The 21,303-nt window shown below is 30.6% G+C and overlaps 1 protein-coding gene across 1 annotated transcript in view; it reads right to left on the reverse strand.

Moving 5' to 3' along the window:
- The window catches only part of LOC132753276 (laminin subunit alpha-2-like), an 84,389-nt gene that overhangs the window by 12,197 nt on the left and 50,889 nt on the right, over window positions 1–21,303 (reverse strand). The window contains exons 23-49 of the mRNA XM_060743728.1: window positions 19,396–19,629; window positions 18,652–18,792; window positions 17,884–18,054; window positions 17,157–17,290; window positions 16,777–16,953; window positions 16,303–16,417; window positions 15,709–15,849; window positions 15,349–15,476; window positions 14,838–14,921; window positions 14,407–14,597; window positions 13,742–13,893; window positions 12,441–12,533; window positions 11,746–11,857; window positions 10,956–11,112; window positions 10,097–10,292; window positions 9,696–9,806; window positions 9,127–9,284; window positions 8,613–8,751; window positions 8,100–8,199; window positions 7,672–7,788; window positions 6,850–7,026; window positions 6,459–6,613; window positions 5,664–5,840; window positions 5,125–5,276; window positions 2,357–2,632; window positions 1,813–1,975; window positions 1,099–1,246 (exon numbers count right to left, since the gene is read on the reverse strand). Coding sequence (XP_060599711.1) covers window positions 1,099–1,246; window positions 1,813–1,975; window positions 2,357–2,632; window positions 5,125–5,276; window positions 5,664–5,840; window positions 6,459–6,613; window positions 6,850–7,026; window positions 7,672–7,788; window positions 8,100–8,199; window positions 8,613–8,751; window positions 9,127–9,284; window positions 9,696–9,806; window positions 10,097–10,292; window positions 10,956–11,112; window positions 11,746–11,857; window positions 12,441–12,533; window positions 13,742–13,893; window positions 14,407–14,597; window positions 14,838–14,921; window positions 15,349–15,476; window positions 15,709–15,849; window positions 16,303–16,417; window positions 16,777–16,953; window positions 17,157–17,290; window positions 17,884–18,054; window positions 18,652–18,792; window positions 19,396–19,629 — 4,099 coding nt within the window. The remainder of the gene's footprint in view (window positions 1–1,098; window positions 1,247–1,812; window positions 1,976–2,356; window positions 2,633–5,124; window positions 5,277–5,663; window positions 5,841–6,458; window positions 6,614–6,849; window positions 7,027–7,671; window positions 7,789–8,099; window positions 8,200–8,612; window positions 8,752–9,126; window positions 9,285–9,695; window positions 9,807–10,096; window positions 10,293–10,955; window positions 11,113–11,745; window positions 11,858–12,440; window positions 12,534–13,741; window positions 13,894–14,406; window positions 14,598–14,837; window positions 14,922–15,348; window positions 15,477–15,708; window positions 15,850–16,302; window positions 16,418–16,776; window positions 16,954–17,156; window positions 17,291–17,883; window positions 18,055–18,651; window positions 18,793–19,395; window positions 19,630–21,303) is intronic.

Genomic DNA, 21,303 nt, shown 5'->3' on the forward strand with positions numbered 1-21,303 from the left:
ACATTACACATCTTTTATTACATCACATCCATTGTTTTAATATCACTCTACATGAACCCGCAAATTCTGGTAAGTTAATATAAATTATACTCATTATTAAATTCATTCTTATTGTTGACCTTTCTATCAAAACATTTTCTTCAACATGAAATTCATGTCTCCTGCCAACTAAATACATAATTTATTATGCATGGAATTCTCAAGATTACTATAACTGCAATTGGATAGAGGTCAAAATGGAGAATTTCTTCAGATATCAAAGAGTTGTAGTGTAAAACACTTAATTTCAACAATTAGTATCATATATATTTTAAATATATTTAATCAAATTAATTGAAAGTATGTAATAAGTAAAATAGTATTTACTTTATATAGTATTCAATGTACATGTACATCATTAATTTAGTTTTAATTATTAAATAAATACATTAAATAATGTAGATGTCTTCGTACATAATTTAATATATGCTTTTTGTAAGACTTATATATTCTTATATTATAATAGAATTATACTATGTTTCTATGGGATATATAGAGATATAGATCTAGTAAACAGATGATTAGGTAGGTATTAACTGTACTGGCAACTAAAAGACAACAGACAGTGGACGAACATAACACATAACTAGCATTTCAGGTAAATAACTGATAACATGCAACTTTAACAGGCCATGGTATCTTCCCCACCCACCACAAGTTTCTCTTGGCTTCAGAAATAACACTAATAATCATAATCCCTCTTAATATAATTTGTATTATATAATTCTTTCTCAGTATTTTTAAAATAGTATATGCCTTTAACTCAGTAAACAATATTAACACATATAAATTTTGCCCATCTTTTTACCTTAAGAAATATACTTTAACTTGCACAATGTTGTTCAAGGATTAAATTAATAAAAGATTATAGCTCATGCTGAAGACATCAGATATCTGTCTACATTTTTCTCTAATCAAGCAGGGACAAGTAGCATTCTAGAAACTTCTAAAACCATTATAGTGATACTACTAACACATCATTCCAAACATAAACACAAAACACACGTGTATTAGTAGCGACAACACAAAATATGTTAAAGCGTTAACACATAACTCTACCGAGAAGTCCACTCCTGGCAACAGCAACAGACACCCATTTTTTAGTATTGTATCTTTGCTCTGTCTGCATTGTTCCGTAAGTTCCTTCACCAAGGTAGAAATTAAACACAATTTTTCCATTACGTAGTTCTAGTGACATGTACTCTCCCTGAAATTGCAAGAAAATTAGAATTATATGGACATGGGTTATACTCCTTTCAAGACTTTATTATATTTCTTAAAAAGGAATGACTATATTTTTTCTGACTTGTTTCTAAAACACCAAAGACACCTATTTCAATAGTAATAATACTAGTATTTGTGCTTGTTTGGTTAGGTTTTACGATGCAACAACACTGTTAAGTTCATATGGCCACTTTCCAGCTTTATAATGGTAAAGGAAAACCTCAGATGTCCCTCTGTGCATTATATCAGGTACAAGCAGGCATTCAATTAGAACCACTGACCTTCCGTAACCTTGCTGGATAGCTTCTTCACATGCAAGAGTCCAAAACTCCCAAACAGATTCAAACCCACAGCGGTAAGTGTCAAGTGGTTTGATGTCAAAGACATTAACCACTCAGCTACCCCTATATAATAGTACCAAAGCCTTTCAATGTCATATAGAATTTAATACTAAGGTAGGATATAATCGTTTCAAAATAGAAATATTTAATATATAAGAAATATTAATAATTTTAGACAGTCAAAACTGTGTGTAAGATAATATCATACTGATTCTTCATTTCCAACAAAGAAGAGTGAAGCATTGTCCCAGTATGTTTTGATTTCGAGGATGATGTTAGCTAGGAGAGGAGACTGTATCCTGTTCTTGTCTGTGACAGCATAACCTGTACCATCAAACGAATATACATTCGCCCCTGGTGCCTGAGATGGTCTGTAACATAGAATATTTCATTGATTTTAGAATACAACCAGTCCGTCTTATTGACCGAGCCATCTGGTTTCGATGTAAAATCTGATTCTCATCAAGCAATTATATGTAACTTATACATGCTATTCTATCACATGTCACAGAATTAGATTTGTAACCTTATATCAGTTAAGAAATACCTTAACATTTTGATTTTAAAACAATGATGATCGTTAATAATGATTTAAGTGTAATGTGTGTGTGGCTATTTTTTTTTGGACATGTTTAAATGTAACTTTCACTGTTTAAAAAAGTTTACAAATAAAAGAGATATGCTGATGCTAGGTAATTCATTTTTATCAAATTAATTCTAATGTAAGTAAAAATAGATAAAATGAAGCTTACACTTCAAGACAGGCTTTACAAGTGTCCTGGATATTTGTCTCAAAGTTGTATAAGCCAACAAGCTTGTCATCAATAAATACACTCCCTAAACAGCCAGTGAAGTTATATGAAGTAAGTCCACTTGGTAAGGGATAATTTTCCGGTATACCAGATATAAATACATCAGTTTTTTCACCAAGGCCCATCACTGATGACCCAACAGGAGATGATGATGTTTTTGGAGAGCCAGCTTCCTTTGATAACTTATGCACTGATAGACGTCCCAAACGACCAGTCCTAAAACATAATTCATTATGTTTAAATGGCTTTGAAAATATAGTTCTTCACTGTATACATGACATAGCAAGTCAACAGGGTCATACAATCCTCATTTTGTGTTTAAAAAATATCAAATAAGCATCAACAGCAACAGATATGACAGAAGAAAATCTTATAAATAACAGGCTGTCCAGCACCTTCTGACAAAAAATTAGGGCAAATTTAAGGGCAATTTTTAAGAAATTTTAGGGCTAAAATTAGGAATTTTAGGGTAAGTAAAAGAAATTTTAGGGCTAAAATTTGAAATTTTATAACTAAATTATGGCCCCAAAAGACCATGATATTGGCCCAACTTTGCATATTTGACACAAAAGTAAGTAACTCACAAATAATGCTCTAGTTCAGTTATAACAAACTGTAACTACATTAAAACATAACTAGAACAAGAAACATGGCAATGCCATGAAACCAGGTTTTCAATTATCACCATTGTAGATAAATATGTTGTAGTTGAAATACAAATACAAGAAACAAATTGTAACTATGTGCAATGTAAATCATGAATAATGTAGGAGGAATTGCACACAAGAAGAATTCACTATATATTTCACTATATATTCTGTATAAGGAAAACAAACAAAGGGCCATAATTATGTCAAATATTATCTAATCACAAAACCCCGACTTCATGCCCAAGGGCACTTGATAACAAAGCTTCTGTGAAAGTTTGGTCAAAATCCTTTGAGAAATGTAGGAGTTGCACACAGAAGAAATTGTTCACTATATATTCTATAAAAGGGAAAAAAAACAAAGGGCCATAATTAGGTCAAACATTATCCAATCACAAAACCCAGACAATATGGACCAGGGCACTTGATGACAAAGGTTCTGTGAATGTTTGGTCAAAATCTGTTGAGAAATGTAGGAGGAGTTGCGTACAGAAGAAATTGTTCACTATATATTCTATATAAGGAAAAAATCAAAGGGCCATAATTAGGTCAAATATTATCCAATCACAAAACCCGGACAATATGCGCCAGGGCACTTGATGACAAAGGTTCTGTGAAAGTTTGGTAAAAATCTGTTGAGAAATGTAGGAGGAGTTGCGCACAGAAGAAATTGTTTACGCCCGCCCACCGACATACCTCAATCTAATAACCAGTTTTTTCCTTCGGAAAACCTGGTTAATAAAAACAATTTTAAAGTTATGAGTATCCCGGAACAACCAATTAGTTAAACTGCCAACTGTTATTTGCCAATAGTAAATGGAAGGAGAAATAATGCTTTAAATTTATTCTAGCTATAAATGCATAAAAAATTTATCAACATTAATTCATTTTAAGGTTGGTACATTTTGAACAAGTCTTTATCTTTCATAAAATACGATAAAATGATATGATCCACTCAGGTCATTCCCGGAATATTTTAACCTAAATTCCAACAGCAGGGTATTCACCACTGAAGAATTTGTTAAAGATAAATCAGGGCTACTAACAATTGTAGAAAATTTCACAACAGAGTCAATATATTCAATGATTTTTAACAGTTATTTTCCAGATTAAAAAAAAACATACACTAAATGTTATAACATATTTAGTACAGTACATTCATTGCATTGGTGTGACTAATGTTAATTTGTACAAAAAGGGCAGCTGAAGGTGTCACTTCTTAGTATGGTAAAAGCAACCAATCATTACTGCCAGTTTACCTTACCCACTTTATAATATTACCAAATATGAAAACTTGTCTAGATCTGCCAGCTGGTATCACTTTAAAAAGATCTATTCTAAAGTCATCACTTGAAAAGAACTTGATAACAAATTAAGATTTTATTAAAAAGGTCCCCTACATAAAGTCTGATGAAATTTAGTGGAACCTTTAAATACATGTAAGACTAAGGTAAATGGTAAAACTCCATAGCAAATAAAAGATATAACTTGCTTGGAAATTTTTTAACTCCATTTTAAACAAGTGACTATTTTGATATAGTCAAAGTTGGACAATTTTTATTGTTCCATTTAAAACAAACATTTTTGATAACATCTAGCAATTAATCAAGTATGGCATTTCTGCAAGAGTTAAAAACAACTTGTGACTGCAATTCAGTCAGACATGACATCTGCTCCTGACTGACTGTTAAAATTCAGTTTTTTATTGAAAAATAGTTGTTAGGGGATATGTTATAACAAAAGATAAAAAAATAGGAATTTCAGTGAAAAAATAGGGCATTTTTAGGAATTCCCTTTGAATTTTTCATTTTTTTAGGAATTTTAGCCAAACTGAAAAAAATTAGGATTTTTTAGGAATTTTAGGGACGCTGGACAGCCTGATTTAATAAATACACCACTCACACCTGGTAAAATTTTGAAAAGCTAGATGATTCAATATATTTTCATGTTTTCCATCAATATATACAGATATAACAATATATTTATCTATATATATCTATGTAATAAAATGTTTAAACTTAAGTTTTAAAAAATTGTCCATGATAAGAGAGAGGAAAATACCTTTCAGCTTTGACTTGGTACCATTTTTCGGTTTCTTTAATGATATCAGTTTGTGATTCAATAATGACATCACTATCTACACTTCCCGTACCACCACCAGCATTCCAACTAAACCGAATCTTACGATTGCGTAATTCAACAGCCAAGAACTCCTGAAATAAAACATCCATATGTTATACTGTAAATCTCCTTTACAAATGTGAATGCCAATTACTTATTTTCATTGTAAAATTGGGATAAAATATCTGTAAAAATGAATATTACTTTCAAGTATTTTTAGATGAATATGCATTGCTTTATAATTGAAGAATAAAGAAATACAAAATGGCAAACTGATGTTTGATATGTTTCCAGTAAAATGGTAAATATTTTATGTCTACATATTTGATGCAATTTTAACTTGAAACAATACTACCTTATACTGTGAAACCATACTACATTATACAGATTTTTTTTTTTAAGAATCAATGAATAAATTGATGATGTAAAAGGCAAACTCAAGTAATTCAAAGTCAAACTGTACATTCTAAACCTACTACCTTATATTGATCATCATCAACAGTGTTGATCTCTGGGTTCTGTATAAGGACAATCATCATGTCTAAATCAGGCTCATCCGTCTTGAAGGCAAAGCTTATAGAGTTTATTGTTCCTGGATTCACCATAGGCCGGAATTTCTTCACACACTGTCCCTTAGCTTTCAGAGATGTTTTAACCTAAAATACAGTTTGTACATTTCCTTTAATTAAAAACATGATTTTTATGATCACTCTAATTAATCGCAGTTCATATGGAAAGAACATTCTACTTTTATTCTTCATTTAAATGAAATAGAACACAAATCAATCAAATGATCTTGTCAAAATATATTCAATATAAGCTAAATTTCAACTAAATTGCATGTAAGCTATTGTCACTCCACTACATTAAGTTTGTTTGTTTGTTTAATTAGGTTTTATGTCAAACCCACACATTATAGGTCATATGGCAACGTTCCAGCTTTACTGGTGGAGGAAGACCTCAGGTGCCCTTCCATGCATTATTTAAGGCACGAACAGGCACCCGAGTAGAACAACCGACGTTCCGTAAGCTAGCTGGATAGCTTCCTCACATGAAAGAATCCAAAGTCCCTGTCAGGATTCGAACCCACAGCAGTGAGGGGCAAGTGGACTACATTAAGTATGATTTACAAAGAAACAAATAGAAAGTCAGTGCAAGAGGCAAAAGTCACATGTTTTTGTTTTAAATAGCATAAATCTAAGTAATTATAACTGCTGCCATTGACAGATATACTTAATAACATTATTTTATTTTCCATCCTTTCTTATTCCTACCTTATTAGCCTCTTCCCTGGCCTCTCTAATGCTCTGTTTCAGTTTACTGAGTTTATCCCTCAAGTCTGACCTCAGTTTCCTTGACTGTTCTATCCTTGAATCTATAGAGTCTGTCACATTCCTCATGGTGGTTAGATCTTCTTTTGTACCGGATACTTTAATTAGAAAACATTGTATTTTTTGCATTTTGATACTGATTAAAAGAAAATACACAATACAAATTTTATTTTTAGCATGCCTTTGTTATTTGTTAATATTTTTATTAGTTAATCTCTTATAAAAAGTTTTAACATTGCAGCAAAATTAACAAATGCTTTAATGAAGTGTGTACTGGTAACAATGTAAATTACTTGTTAAATATTGTAATTAGGGAGAATATTTCAATTCTTACAGGACACATATATATCCTCAAACTTGTCTCCAACAATATTCTGAAGCTCGTTTAATTTTGGCATCATTTCATTGTTTACTTTATCAACAATGTCTCTGGTACGATCATTGACTCGCTTAGAAACTTTATTTGTATCATCTAGAGAATTCTTCACTTCAGCTATACGATCAACAACATCTGAAACATAACATACATTCAGTGATTTATTCAGGTACAATTACATGTAATAAATATTTCTGCGGAAAATAAGATGTAACTATGACTATCACTGGAGGTGATAAATACAGCTATAATTCCTAAAACTAGAGTCTCCAGAAGCAGGTGCCACGCTCTTATTACCAAATGCAAAATCACTATTGTAAGCTAGTTTGTGAAGTTTTTACAATGGTAAATGTCATATTTGAATTACTCAATATCAAAGATTGGTAATGAATTTTGTTTTGTCCTAGTATAAGCTTAATACATCTATAAAAAAAAAAATGTATCACAAATTTGATAAATTATTAAAAAATCCAAAATTGTTTGTGGGATTCAAACCCAAAAAGTTGATAAGCCAATGAGTGAGTCCGCAACCTTTTATTATACTACTATGGAGTTTGTTGCCCTTGTCGAAAAAGAAAATCACTTTACTCCGGTAATTTTAAATCTAAAACATAAATCATCTAAAGCACTGGTAGACAAAGGATAGTATCAGACATAGTAATATAAACTAAATTGTCACAGTGAAATAATATGCCATGCTTGGAAATTCAAGGTCCATAATTGAACATAAGACTCAGCAAGTTAATTGAGAGGGCTATAAATTATGATAAAGCCCCTTACTTCTGGGTAGTTGATCTATATCATTCTTTATGTCTGTGTGTCTGTCTATACTGTCTAACGATATCTCATCAACATAATCCAGTCTTCTGTTCACATCATTGAAAGCTTCATCCAGATCTGTAAAAACAATTCATATCATCAAACTTAAACCAGCAAAAAGAAGTATTGCAAACACATCACTTTAACTACAGTACTTATGAATGGTTGAAACCTATAATTTACACTTCAGTTATAATTAACAGTAAGTAATAAAATGCGATGTTATTTAAAACATTAATAAATTTAGTACTGAAAATCTTAAAGCAATGTTAAGACTTAAATCTAATCTAACTAGTACACACTGTATAAAGTTAATTTCTATAAAAATTGCCACTTTAACATATATACTTTAACATATATATATATCATAATAATATACATATAATCACCTTTAACACCAATGTTCATAGTCTTGTTAGCTTGATCCAACAGTTCTTTGCTTATTCTCAGTGAGGCCTTCACCGACTTTTTCAAATCTTCAAAGTCAGTCTGAAAACAGAAATGAAACTAACATTACATGGTATATCATGTGTATGTGATATTTTTGTTTAATCTCACAAAAGTTTGCTATGATTTATATAAAGAGGACTTGTCATGTGCTGTTATGACCTGTTGACATGATAGGATGGTGTATACAAGATGTCAGTGAATAAATGAAGGTGCTATGAGAAATGGTCATTATGAGTAAAGAAATACCAGGTACTCTCCTCTAAAGCATTTGCTGGGAAAATACATTGACATGAATTCAAGTATGGTACTCTTTTTATAAATCTTTTAAAACCCTCAAGTTTTACAAAATCTTACATTCTTGATCTATCAAATCCTAATTCCAAGGAAATCCCTAAGAACTCTATTGATGTACCAAAATATTAAGAATCGAGAACTTTTTTATGATATATTACCATTCCAGTAGCATTTTCAGCATCTGCTAAAGCTTTTCTAGCAGCTACAGCAGCCTCTTCTATTGCCCTTGCTATGTTGTCAAACACTCTTGCTGCCTTCAAAGGCTCTGCTGCAGCATTCCGTGTACTTTCAAACATTCTAAACAAATATAAACATCAGTTATGTGGATTTCAAGAAACTAATAGTTTGGTTTTTTGAATGAGCATGGATGAGTATCTCATTAAAAATGTAACTTTTTTAATTAATTACCACCCATTAAGTCATAAGATTTATGAAAAACATTGCTTTTAAGCAAAAAATAGAATCATGTTTTTTCATAAGACTATTTGATTATAAAACTGAATACAAAGATAAATGAGAAACACACCTAACTCAGTCATAAATAACCTACCATATTTACTAGAAAGTAAATGACGATGTATCATAATTTAAAGAAATAAATTACACAATAGCAGAAGGGTAAAGTATAATAAGCATATCTACTACAAAATACAGAGTGAAGTTAAATCTTACTTTTCCAGATCTTGAGCATATTTTGAGAGGTTATTAGCATGAGCCCAGGCTTGTTCTACCAGCTTATCTTTACCAGGTATATTCTCTCTCAAGGCATTCTCCTTCTTCTCCAGTGGGTCAATGGCAGCTTCTAGAGTACTTGCTCTCTCCTCTAATGTCTGATACAACAATTAATAATCAAATATTAATAACAATATACTACCCTAGAAATGTTGATCAGGGTTTAAAGGTTGTTTTAGAAGAAGATTTTATTAAAATGTCATAGTATTTTGGGTTGATTTTAACTGGCGTTTTCTATAATGATGATTGATGATGGCCTAGTGGTTAAGATGTCTGCCTTCAATGCAGGGATCATTGGTCTGAGCCCTTATCGGGTCATGACCATGTTACTTCAAACGACACCAGTACTGGTTGGTTCCAGGAAGCAGACTCGAAAGTGATTAATATAAGCTGCAAGAACTTGTTTTGCACACAAGCTTAAATACATTATGTTTAAAATGAAACTTGAAAACAATCTACAGCCAGGACCTGTATTCAGACTTTCTTTAGTGACAATGGTGTCTACTTACAGCAATATTTTCATTGGTTCTATTTAAAGCCACTTTAGCATCTGCAAGAAGTTTATCAGCGTCACCTACACCTAAATCTTTGCTCAGCTCCTTTGACTCCTTCACTTGATCCTGTATGAAGTTTGAAATATTATATCATTATTTTATAAGATAATTCATTCAAATTATTTATGCCTGCAAATAGCAAGCTTTATTTTCGAAACATAACAAAGATACACTACCACTATCTGAACCACTAATTACATAACTGAATTTCAACTTAATTCAAAGTTTAATGAACATTTTACTTTATTATAACATTTATTTACATTTTTCAAAATGGAATAATAAGCAACAGAATACTTTAAATTGTTTATTACTAAAGGGAGCCAAATGATAGTCATTTAAGTATAAAGTTTTACCTTAATGTTCTTTATTGCCTCTCTTAAAGCAGGTAGTTTCTGGATTGTGTCTTCTGAGTTCTTAACACTTGTTTGTATATAGTCTAGTAAATCATCCAGTGAATTCATCAAATTATCAATTTTAGCCTCAACTTCACTTGTATTTGTCAATCTCATTTCTAATGCATGCACTCTGTCAGACAACTTCTCTGCCAAACTGAAAAAAAAAAAAACCAAATTTCATCACTGTAGCCATTCAAACAGTGGACAATACCTTACATTTGTAAAGATAAAAATTCTAGGTACAAGTATGAAATATTCCCAAATATGGTTTGATAACAAAGATTTAAGAAATAAAGTTTTTACAACAGTAACTCATGTTCCATGTTTGCGGTGACATAATGTGACAATGAAAATATTACTTAACTAATGCTTCATGTTTGCCCTGACAAATGGTTACATAGAATTATCACTTACATATTTTCACTATTTGTCTTGACAAAAGTTTACATAGAAACACTGAAGTGTTTGCCATGACAAAAAGATAATGCTTTCTGTTTGCCCTTTAACAAAAATTTACATGAAATTACTATTTCACTCATGTTGTTTACCTTGAAAAAGATTTACATAAAAATATCTCTTTTTAATGCTCCTTGTTTGCCCTGACAAAGGTTTACATAAAAATATCAATATTTCTGCACCCTGCTTGCCCAGCAAATATGACTATTTATTCTCCTTGTTTGCTCTGACAAAGGTTTACATAAAAATACTGCTATTAATTTTATGCTCCTTGTTTGCCCTGACAAAGGTTTACATAAAACTATCAATATTTATGCTCCTTGTTTGCCCTGATAAATGATGTCATGTAAACAATGCCTACTCATGCTCCTCTCGTGCTCTGTTTTTCTCATCTGTAAAGTCTCTTTGTTTCATCTCTCTCAGTATTTTTCTGGCTTCAGCAAGTGCAGAGGTGACATTTATACCACTACGGTTGTGGAAAGAGTTGGCAACAGTCTCCTCCAAGTCATCAACAAGATCTAAACAAAAAAATGTCAATGTCTTAATCTCATTGGTTTATTTCATTTTTTTCTGCTGTGTTGCAAGATAAATGAATGAACCTTTTAAGAAATACTTGTCTCCTCTTTACAATCTATAATGTAAACTGAAATTTATACTGATATCACTCGCAGACTATTTTATCTTTAACTTTTAACAAGTTTACATAAATAAAAAACTGAATAAAGAAGTAAATGATTATTTACTGAAGATAAAGACAAGAAGTCTCTTATCTATCAGTCTCTTTCATTAATGTTTAAATTCAATGAATAACCCATAACCTGCTGAATGCCTTAAATAGACTTGTCCAGCTTCCATTTTTGGAAGTTTCCATTATCAAAAATGTTGATATCAAGATGAAAATTTTAAGTGATCAGCAAACAGTAAAGAGCCTTAGAACCAGACTGCATGGATGTGCTTTACTCATGGCAAAGTCTAATCACTTTGGTTTCAATAGGTTAAGGGTCTATTTGCATTCACCTGCTGAACTTAGATAATAAACTTGAGATTTTTACAGCAAAATACTAAAATTGGAGAGCCACAATTTTCAAATTGCCACTATTGTTTGTGAGAATTGATTGTTAACTTAATGTCTAGCGTAATAAAATTGTTACCTTCAACATTTTGTCTTAGCAAGTCAATTGTGTCCTCCATCTCATTGCCTTTCTGTAACAATTTTCTGCCTTCTCTTTTATTCTTTTTGCTATTTTTCAATGTTTCCTCAGACTAAAAGAAACATATTCATATTAACTTAATACCTAATTAATACAATGTTACACTCCATCCATTTTCATATCATTACCAAGTGTTATTTCCTTTGTTTTATATGTTAATATATATTGTCAAATATGACATGCATTAAGGTCATGAAATATTTTTCAAAAATACAACTTGAAATAGGACTGTATGAACAAAATGTAGATAATAATAATGTTAACAAAATTATGTTCCTTGTAGCAATATCCATATTCTTTGTGTTAAAAATATACATTAACAACTGAAAAGTAACTAACTGTAAAGTACTTTTTCTTTTTTGGTTGGTTTCACATTGAGGTCATATGGCGACTTTCCTGGTGTCCTCAAGTGCATTATTTCTGGCACTTACAGACACCCGAGAAGAACCACTGATATTAAGTAAGCTAGCTTGATAGCTTCCTTACAGGAAAGAATCCAAAGTCCCTGTTGGGATTCGATCCCCCTGTGGTGAGGGGCAAGTGGTTTGAACTCAACGACCTTAACCACTCAGCCATGGACGCCCCACTTTTTCATGTGTTTTATTACGAAATGTGTTAACTTAGTAAATGCTTACTCTTCTCTCAGTATTGTCAACCAGTATTTCCAAATCATCAATCTGGTCACGTATATTGTTTACCTCCGCATAACGTAAATGACGTAATTTATCCTAATAGATAAATACAAGTGCATACTGTATGATTATATTGAATAAATATACCTTATGATATTTTCTGGTGAACTTGTGAATATACCAGCATTTTTATACATATATCTATCAAATAATACATGCCCATTTAAATTATACATTTAACAAGAATATATTGAATAAGTAAATAAGACATCATATAATGCAGATGCTGGAATGAATAATCAACAAAACTGGCATACTTATTACTATAAAATTGGGCACACCCTCAAATTAAAGCATCAAAATTTGCTAAAAATTTCAGATTAATGTTATATGCACAAATTCACCATATCATTATCAATAGTAATGTTATTAGTTCCATTACTAAAGGTATCACACCTTTATTGGGTTTTAGTGAATAATCATTAATACATGTTTATATGATATAAATAAAATTTTAACCTTTTTAAGAGTGGAACTGTATTGTAATGGTACTCAGGTTTTCTTTTAGAGTTTGCTATTGTTACAAATTTAATATTTTAGGGATATTTTTGCATCAATATCACAAAAGAACCTTGTTAATAATAATATTATTGCAACTTCACCATAAACATGCACCAAAATGAAATTCAAATTGAGACCAATACATACAGTTCACAATATCTTTTGGTATCTACCTTTGTTAGATTTCTTCAATTACTTATGTCATGTCAATTAATACATGGTAATAATAATATATCTAAATTATCACATCTCTTCACTAACTACCAATGTATTTAACATGCAGTTTTAAGTTATCATGGTACATATGAGTAGGTAAACTGTACAAATGTATATGTTTTATCAATATTAATATAATATTCTCCCATAAATATGATGACATTAACCAATATATAACTCATGCTTTAATCATAATTAATTTTTTCATAACCATAATATTTATCTTTTCACTAAAACACAATTAAATCTTGTCAAATGCTGTGAAACACTATTGCACTTGAAGAGTAAAGCTACTGTAGTCAACAGCAGTTTATTTATCAATTTTAAGTAACAGAAAAGAAAGTTTACACCCATAAATTCACAAATTCTGAAAATGTATACAATCTACCAAACAAATTTAAAAAACAGAAAAACAAATCTTTTAGTTTAAATTATTTGATTGATGTTCAATGAAAACTCGTGCTTGATAATTACAATGGCTTCACAGCATTTTATAATTGATTAGGTGACTCTTTGCCATGACTTACTGAGAGGATTCTTGTTTCATTGCGAATTAAATTTAATTTCCTGTATGGAGCAGAAATGTTAACATTTGAGGGGTCAAAGGGCAAAGTTGAAATCATATTGTCAAGGTCATCCATGTCAGACATCAGCTCTCTGGTACAACCTTCATCACATGCTGAAATAGACAAACATACACACATAATTTATACATTTTAAACTGTCTTTTTAGTACTGTTCAAGGTAAAAATTAGAAAGATCAATATAATATTGTAACTAATGAAAGATAATAAAATAATGAAATGCTTATATATTTCACACTTCCAAGGTCAAATGTCAATATAACCAACATTTGACATCACCATTGTAACATTGATACAAATAACTACATGAATTGCCATGTTATAACGCTAAAGTTTCATTTGTAATTATTAGAAAAGTTGCTTTAAACAAAGTAATTAAGAGATTACAGTAATACTTTAATAAATTATTGTATAATTCAATAAATTTACTTAAATTTTTGTAACTCAATTTTCCTTTAAATAATGCTTGTAAATATCTATAATTGAACTATAGAAACAAATTACAAAATGCATATCAAAACAGTGATAGACTTAATTCATATAATGAAATCAAATAATGGGAAAAGTGAGCTATATGTTTAACGATAATAATGAATACATGTACATACAAATACAAGATCCTTTAACGACAGCGTATCTTGGCTGACATTGATCACATTTGTCTCCCTTGATGCCAGGCAGGCACTGACATTTCCCCGTGTAGTCACACTGAGTCAGTACAGAGCCCTCTGGGTTACAGTTACATGGCTTACATGAACCACCAGGGGTCGATGGTTCACCATAATAACCTTCATCACAACTGAAATATTACCTATCCTGTCAATTTGTTATCAACATTTAAAACAACATTAAGGAATTTTAACAAAATATTATTACACAAAACATTTGTATCTTAATAAATTAATCACAATATGATTCAAAGCAATCTATCTTTGGCCATTATTTGTAAACTGGAAACTGATAAATGGTTACTAATACAAAAACTTCTATTAAGATCAAATGATCGTAAGACTGGAGAGTGATAAGTTTGGGTACATACAATTCACATCTGTCCCCGGTATAGCCCGGTTCACATGCTGTACAGATCAAATCATTATCTATTCTCTCACATGTTGGGCTGAAACTGAAAATAGAACAAATATGAAAATGTAATAAATTAAACTGTTAAACAATAACAAATATACCAAAATGACTCAAACCTTATAAACCAAGGACTTAGATGTCAAAATTCAATAATATAATGAGCCTGTCTTTAATTCTTACCTGTTAATTATAAGTAAAGATTTAACATTGGTAATTAGTACCTTCAAAACTGTTTTCTATTTCCTCGCATTTCACAGAGTTACAGAGCATGTTAATTAAACTCTGAACTATATTCAGTCACGGTCCCCCGTTGGGCACCAAATGTCAAAGGGTGAGAAATTAGCTACTTTTTTTCATTTTTTTTTCAGCATCAAGTAGCACTTACTTTTCATATTTTTGTAACTACATATTGATGCATATAACATTCATTATTGATCAAGTATAACAAGGTATAAAGCATAATTTACTTGTTGGATATGATCTCAAGAGGGCAAGCACATCTTTGACATGCAGTCGGGGAACCAGTAGTCGGATCACCATAGTAACCTTCTGCACAATGTTCACATTTGTCACCTTTAGTGTTGTGTTGACAATTCTGTAATATAATCATAATAAAACTTTATTACAAAAAGTTATAAAAACCACCAAACTCTAAGAAATCACATTTGAAAAGTATGTCAATCTATAAACATTTGACAATCTGATTTGTCCTTCTTCTTCTGCTTCTTATATAGTGAATAATGACTTTCCATTCATAATACTTTATTTAGTGTATTTTTTATCGGTAAAGATTGAAAATAAATAATTTTTCTTTCAAACAAACTTACATAACAGACTCCTGTCTCAGGATCACAGCTGTCTCCATGGCTATTACATTCACAAGGTTTAACTACACCAATTATGTCAACAAGATCTGTAAAATCTATTGGGCCAACATTTGGTACTCTATAGTAGCCATCTGCAGGGTCCTACAAAATATTTAATTATTCTAACTTCTCTTTTCAGAAACAAAAACAAAATAAAGGTTTAAAGCAGCAGAAATCATTAAGTAGCAAAATCATGAAGAATTATTTTTGTATAGAGCTACTGACACAGTCACTAAATCATTTAAATAAACGAAGAAACATAACATTGACTTACCATGTCCTATTCTACAGTTAATTTAATATAGTCAAATTAAGAGTAAGCAAAAACATTAACCATTATTAAAATTTATAACCAGTTTTTTGGTTCAAAAACTGACTGAATTCATTTAAATGGATAAACGTGACACCCCTAATTAGGAGCATCATGGAATTTTTAAGCAATAGTTTTTTTTCAGTATTTCATTTAGTCTTTGAAAACATTTAATGGCAGGAATTCATATAATATATTTTTTCTTTCACATGATAACAAGTTAAGAGTTAAAATAAGATATATACCTGACAGGACAGACCACTATATTCTGGAGAACATTGACATTGTTCTATTCCTAAAGCAGGTGGTCCAAGAAGTAAGGCATTGTCCACTGCTACATCATACTCAATGTCTCTTATCCTACAAAAAACAGTTCCATTTAAAACCTTATTCAATATCTTTTTTTTTCTTTTTTTTTCAATATCTTTTTTCTATTTCTATCTTAAAAGCTTTCATATGTCAACATTATTAATTATTTCTCTAAATTATAAACACACTTGGACTGTAACTTTCAAATTTCTGTTCAACATGTTCAATGTAAGGAGATAGTGTAATAATTTTTTCATTCATTTATTCTCATTTTATAATTTGCAGGTGATTAAACTGGGGGTACTAAAATACAGCACCTTGGGTCTTCTAAGATGGGAAGATGCCTGACATATGCAGTGTGTGTATGGCAGTGAAAAAAGATATAGATAACTATGTTAAGAAGAACTTACTTTGCACTAATAGCTGTATTATCCCATGTGGCTCGGACTAAAACTTCAGTGACATTTTGTAGTATCACCATCATCTTACTGCGGCTCACATCCCCATTACTTTGTGTCCTCCAATAATGTTCATGCAGTCGGATCTTGAACTTCAGATTCTCATCTGCCCGCCATATCAAATCTGATCTAAAACAATTACAAAGATTTTTTTTCTTTAATAATGTTTACATTATACATTGTAATTAATTTCCTGTAACAGTATCACAGAGGCAGATCATCTGTTGAAAGGCACCAGGTTGTAAATAATGTAAAACACTTAGTCCTAAGCTTAGTTGATATATATTTTAATACTGTCAACATAATTTAGCTACTACACAAATTTTACTTACTTATACATGAGAGGAATACCATATCCAGACAGAACAACAAGTGGTTTGGTACGCAGGCCTTCTAAATCTAGCAGATCAGTCCCAATAGAGCCATGCTCCACGGTAAATGTTAAATACCCATTGTAAGATAATGTCTGAAAAACATAAAAACAAATTGAATCTGGAGTTTGATGAAAATTGTATTGCTCTTGAATTATAGTAATTTTGACTCCATTCATGGATATCACTTAAAAGTTATTAACTGTTTAAATTGTGTATATATAGTTTGGCAGCTCTGTACTTATCAAATAGAATTCATTATCACATAAACCGCGGCGCAGGAGTGTAATAATGCCATTTAATAAAAACGATATTACACTAGTGTAATAACACTTTGACGTGACGTCATTTGCGCTATATAGAAACATAGCGTTAAAGCGCGCTAATGTTACACTATAGGTGCGTCGTTGAAAAATTACTCATTTTTACAGTTTATTGTTCTTTTTTTATATTATGTGATAAATAGAATATTATATTCGTGTAGATTCAATACTAAATTTATTGAACTCGTTGAATAAAACAATATTATGCTCGCCAGAGGCTCGCATAATATGATTTTATTCAACTCGTTCAATAAATTTAGTATTAAACTACACTCATTAAATATCCTCTATGTATGAGTACAATGTATAATAACCTCATATTATCAACATCTGTGTAAATATTATATTTTTAATTTTCAACATACCCTGTCACCTGTCACATTAGGCAACCTCCAGTAGACTGGATCACCTTGAGTATTAGTTTGTAAACCAGTCCATGACACATTGGTTGGTATAACAAAGAAACCATTTTGTTGCTTATCCACCAAAGTGTTAGCTCGACTGCTAAATGATACTGTCATATCGGGTACTGTTGACTGTAAACATAAAGTTAATCATCTGCTTTAGATAGAAAAAGTATTACATTTAAAACATTGGTGATAATAAATATATCATCATATGAGGGCTTAATAACAAATATGTATACCTGTACAACAGTTCAATACATTCTTAAAGTTTCTTTTTATTTGTACATGTAAAGATTGAAAATTAAAATGTTCAGGTTACATACTGTTTTGTATATTTTACATAATTTAATATCTAACTAAACAAAACTAAATGAATAAATTAATATCCCTCAATGATTGTTAAACATTCATATGGAAGTTGGGTCTGTCTGTTAAATCAAAGAACACTTAAAGTGGTATTTGCTAATTGATGGTAAAAGAAATTTTGCAAATTAAATCAACACAGGGTTATAAAAAAGTTTTTAATGTATATTTACAGTTCTAGTTATATTACTGGTCTTAAATATGTTAACATGGAAACCTCCATACAAAATGATTATACCCATTGCCAACAGAGCAAAAAAAAGTAAAATATTGTTCATCTATGTGGCAAATGAGTATACATGAATATTTTTTTTGGAAACTGTAACAAGATATGAAATGAATAACACTGTAATAAATGTTCACCTTGGTCCAGACATACTGAGCTTGTTCACAAGACCTGGCTCTATTAAAACAGAAACATTCTGTACAGCCATCAGGGTTGGATTCATCTATAGAAAATGAGTTGTCAGCACATTGTGTACATGTTCTTCCTTTAGTGTTTGACTAAAATATAAAATAATTCAGCTTAATACTCAAACAGTTTGAAGTCTAGAGTAAAACCAACTCTTTAACAGAAACTTAAGACAATAATAATTTACTATCAGATCTGTTATTATATCACAAATACAACCAGACAAAGAGAAAATCTGTATTGTATACAAGTGTGATATGCCATGATGTTGCTGACATGTCAATAGATTATGACTAAAAATACATTTTGAACAGTACAATATATAATAACAAATCTTAATATATTACCTATATTTCACAATCATAGATTTTACTAAAGCAAATCACACTCTGACCATCAGTGCCTTGCAAGATTCTGACCTAATAAAATCCACTAGTCAAATCAAGACTCTTATAATAACCTTATTCTACTCTTATAATAACCTTATTCTATTTACTAATTTGTTGAAAGTATAAAAAAATAAATTTATAACATATGTGAATGTTGTTGAAATGAAATAGGAAGGAGTAATAACAATAAAATTCATCAAACCAATGATTATAATGAATCCTTTTCAAACACAACATTTGTTTTTTGTTGATATACTTATTGCATATTTACATTATAAACTGATGATATCCTTTGTTATAGATTACCTTGCAATCACACTGGCCATTAGGTTCCTCACAGCTACATGCTCCCTGAGAGTTACAGCTACCTGGCTCCGTCCCCTCCACAGAACACAGACATAGATTACAGTCTGGGAAGTTATAGAAGCCAAACAGACAACTGTCACAATGAATACCACTGTAGTCCAGTCTACAAGCACACTGACCAGTCAGGGGATCACAGTTATTGTCAAATGCACCCATTGGATCACAATCACAGGGCTATAAAAGAAGAATAAAACTTTTAATGTGTGTTATGAAATTTAAACCTGACAGATTATCATTTATCTGTACAGTGTATTAGTTTCAACAGACAAACTAAATACAATGTTCTTAACACATTTATACAAGCAAAATATGCATATATAATTGTTACATAATCTTTGCCATTACAAAATTGGAACAGTTATAAAAGACAATAAAACCTTTTTCACTGTAAAGATAAACTTTTAAAGTTCAGCAATAATCAAACAAAGCTTTGGCTTGACTTAAAATGAGTGCACATCATTAAACTGGGGCATTTACACCAATACAAAGCACAGGGCTTAAAAAATCCAGATGAAGGGCGATCCCTCACAAGCATTAACCACAACAAAATAACATGAAAATTGCAGACTTGATTTGAGTCAATTGATTGACTCTACACAATGAGGGGAAAGAAAAATGCAACAATTTCCCCCATACCCCTAGCAAACTTTAACACAAGAAAAACTAGTTGACCTGTATTATTTACAAACCTTCCTAGGGGTTATAACCCCAGTAAGTGGGGCTATTTTCACTGCTCAAAAAATTTTTTTTCTCTCCTCATTTGGGAGGGCAAACACATTTTCCACTCTCAAAATACAGATTTTTGGGCCCGGTATATTTTAAAATGGGTTTTCCAAAACTGAAAAAATTAAAATTTAAACAACAAAATACCAAAGTCCTTTTAGTATTTTGGTACATTAATTTTGCAGAGAAATTTTTAAAAGGGATTTTAAAAGATTTTTAGAAAAACAGTTTCATTTACCAATCTGTGGGGAAAAGCAATAAATCTGGGTTCAATGCAAGCAAGGGAAATTTTTTTTTAAAATTAAACATTTAAACTGGGGTGTTTTAAAATTAAAGTAAACATTTTCCCCCTTTGGGAAAAAGAGCCCCTAATTCCCCTTTTTGACACTTTATCAATGCAAATTGGCTACTCCACGTTTAACATCTACACTGTCCCGTTTAAAAATGCACCTGGGAAAAGTTTCTTTTTGCCTTTTGGGGGTCAAAAATCCAAAAATGGTTTTACATCCTTGCCAAAATTCTAAACCCCAAAAATTCTTTTTAAAAAATATTTTTGTTAAATTCCCCAAAGTAAATAAATTTTTAAAACTCCCGTTTTTTTATGGGTCTTTTTAAAAATTTTAACAAAAGTTAAAAAACAAATCTCAAAAAAAATAACATCCACGAAACCCTTTTAAAAAAATCATTAGTGTTTGTGGATGGGGATTAGTAAAAAGAAATTTTTGTACTTTTTGGTGAAAAAATAAGTGTTTTTCCCTTTTTCCAAACAAATTTTTATGCCCGTATGTTTTTCCTTTTAAAACCCTGCTTTTTTCATACCAAGAAACATTATTTTATTTCAAAACATGAAAAACTTTGATTTTTTAAAACAAAATGCTATTAGTTACTATGAAACTTTTTTTTAGGTTTTTAAATTTTTAATTTTCATTTTTTACAGTTTTAAATAAAAAACAAATTTAGTTTTAAGATCTCAAAAACAAGGAAAATATCAATTACATCATAGGGATGATTAAAGTATAACAAGAGCATGAAAGTAGATAAATTATACATCAATAAAGTTTATTTCATGGTTTTAAAACATGTGGGAACAAAAAAAAACAAACATTAAATAAACACAAAATGATT

Source organism: Ruditapes philippinarum, unplaced genomic scaffold (assembly GCF_026571515.1).
Source record: "Ruditapes philippinarum isolate M1 unplaced genomic scaffold, ASM2657151v2 ctg641_1_1_1_1, whole genome shotgun sequence".
NCBI lineage: Eukaryota > Metazoa > Mollusca > Bivalvia > Venerida > Veneridae > Ruditapes > Ruditapes philippinarum.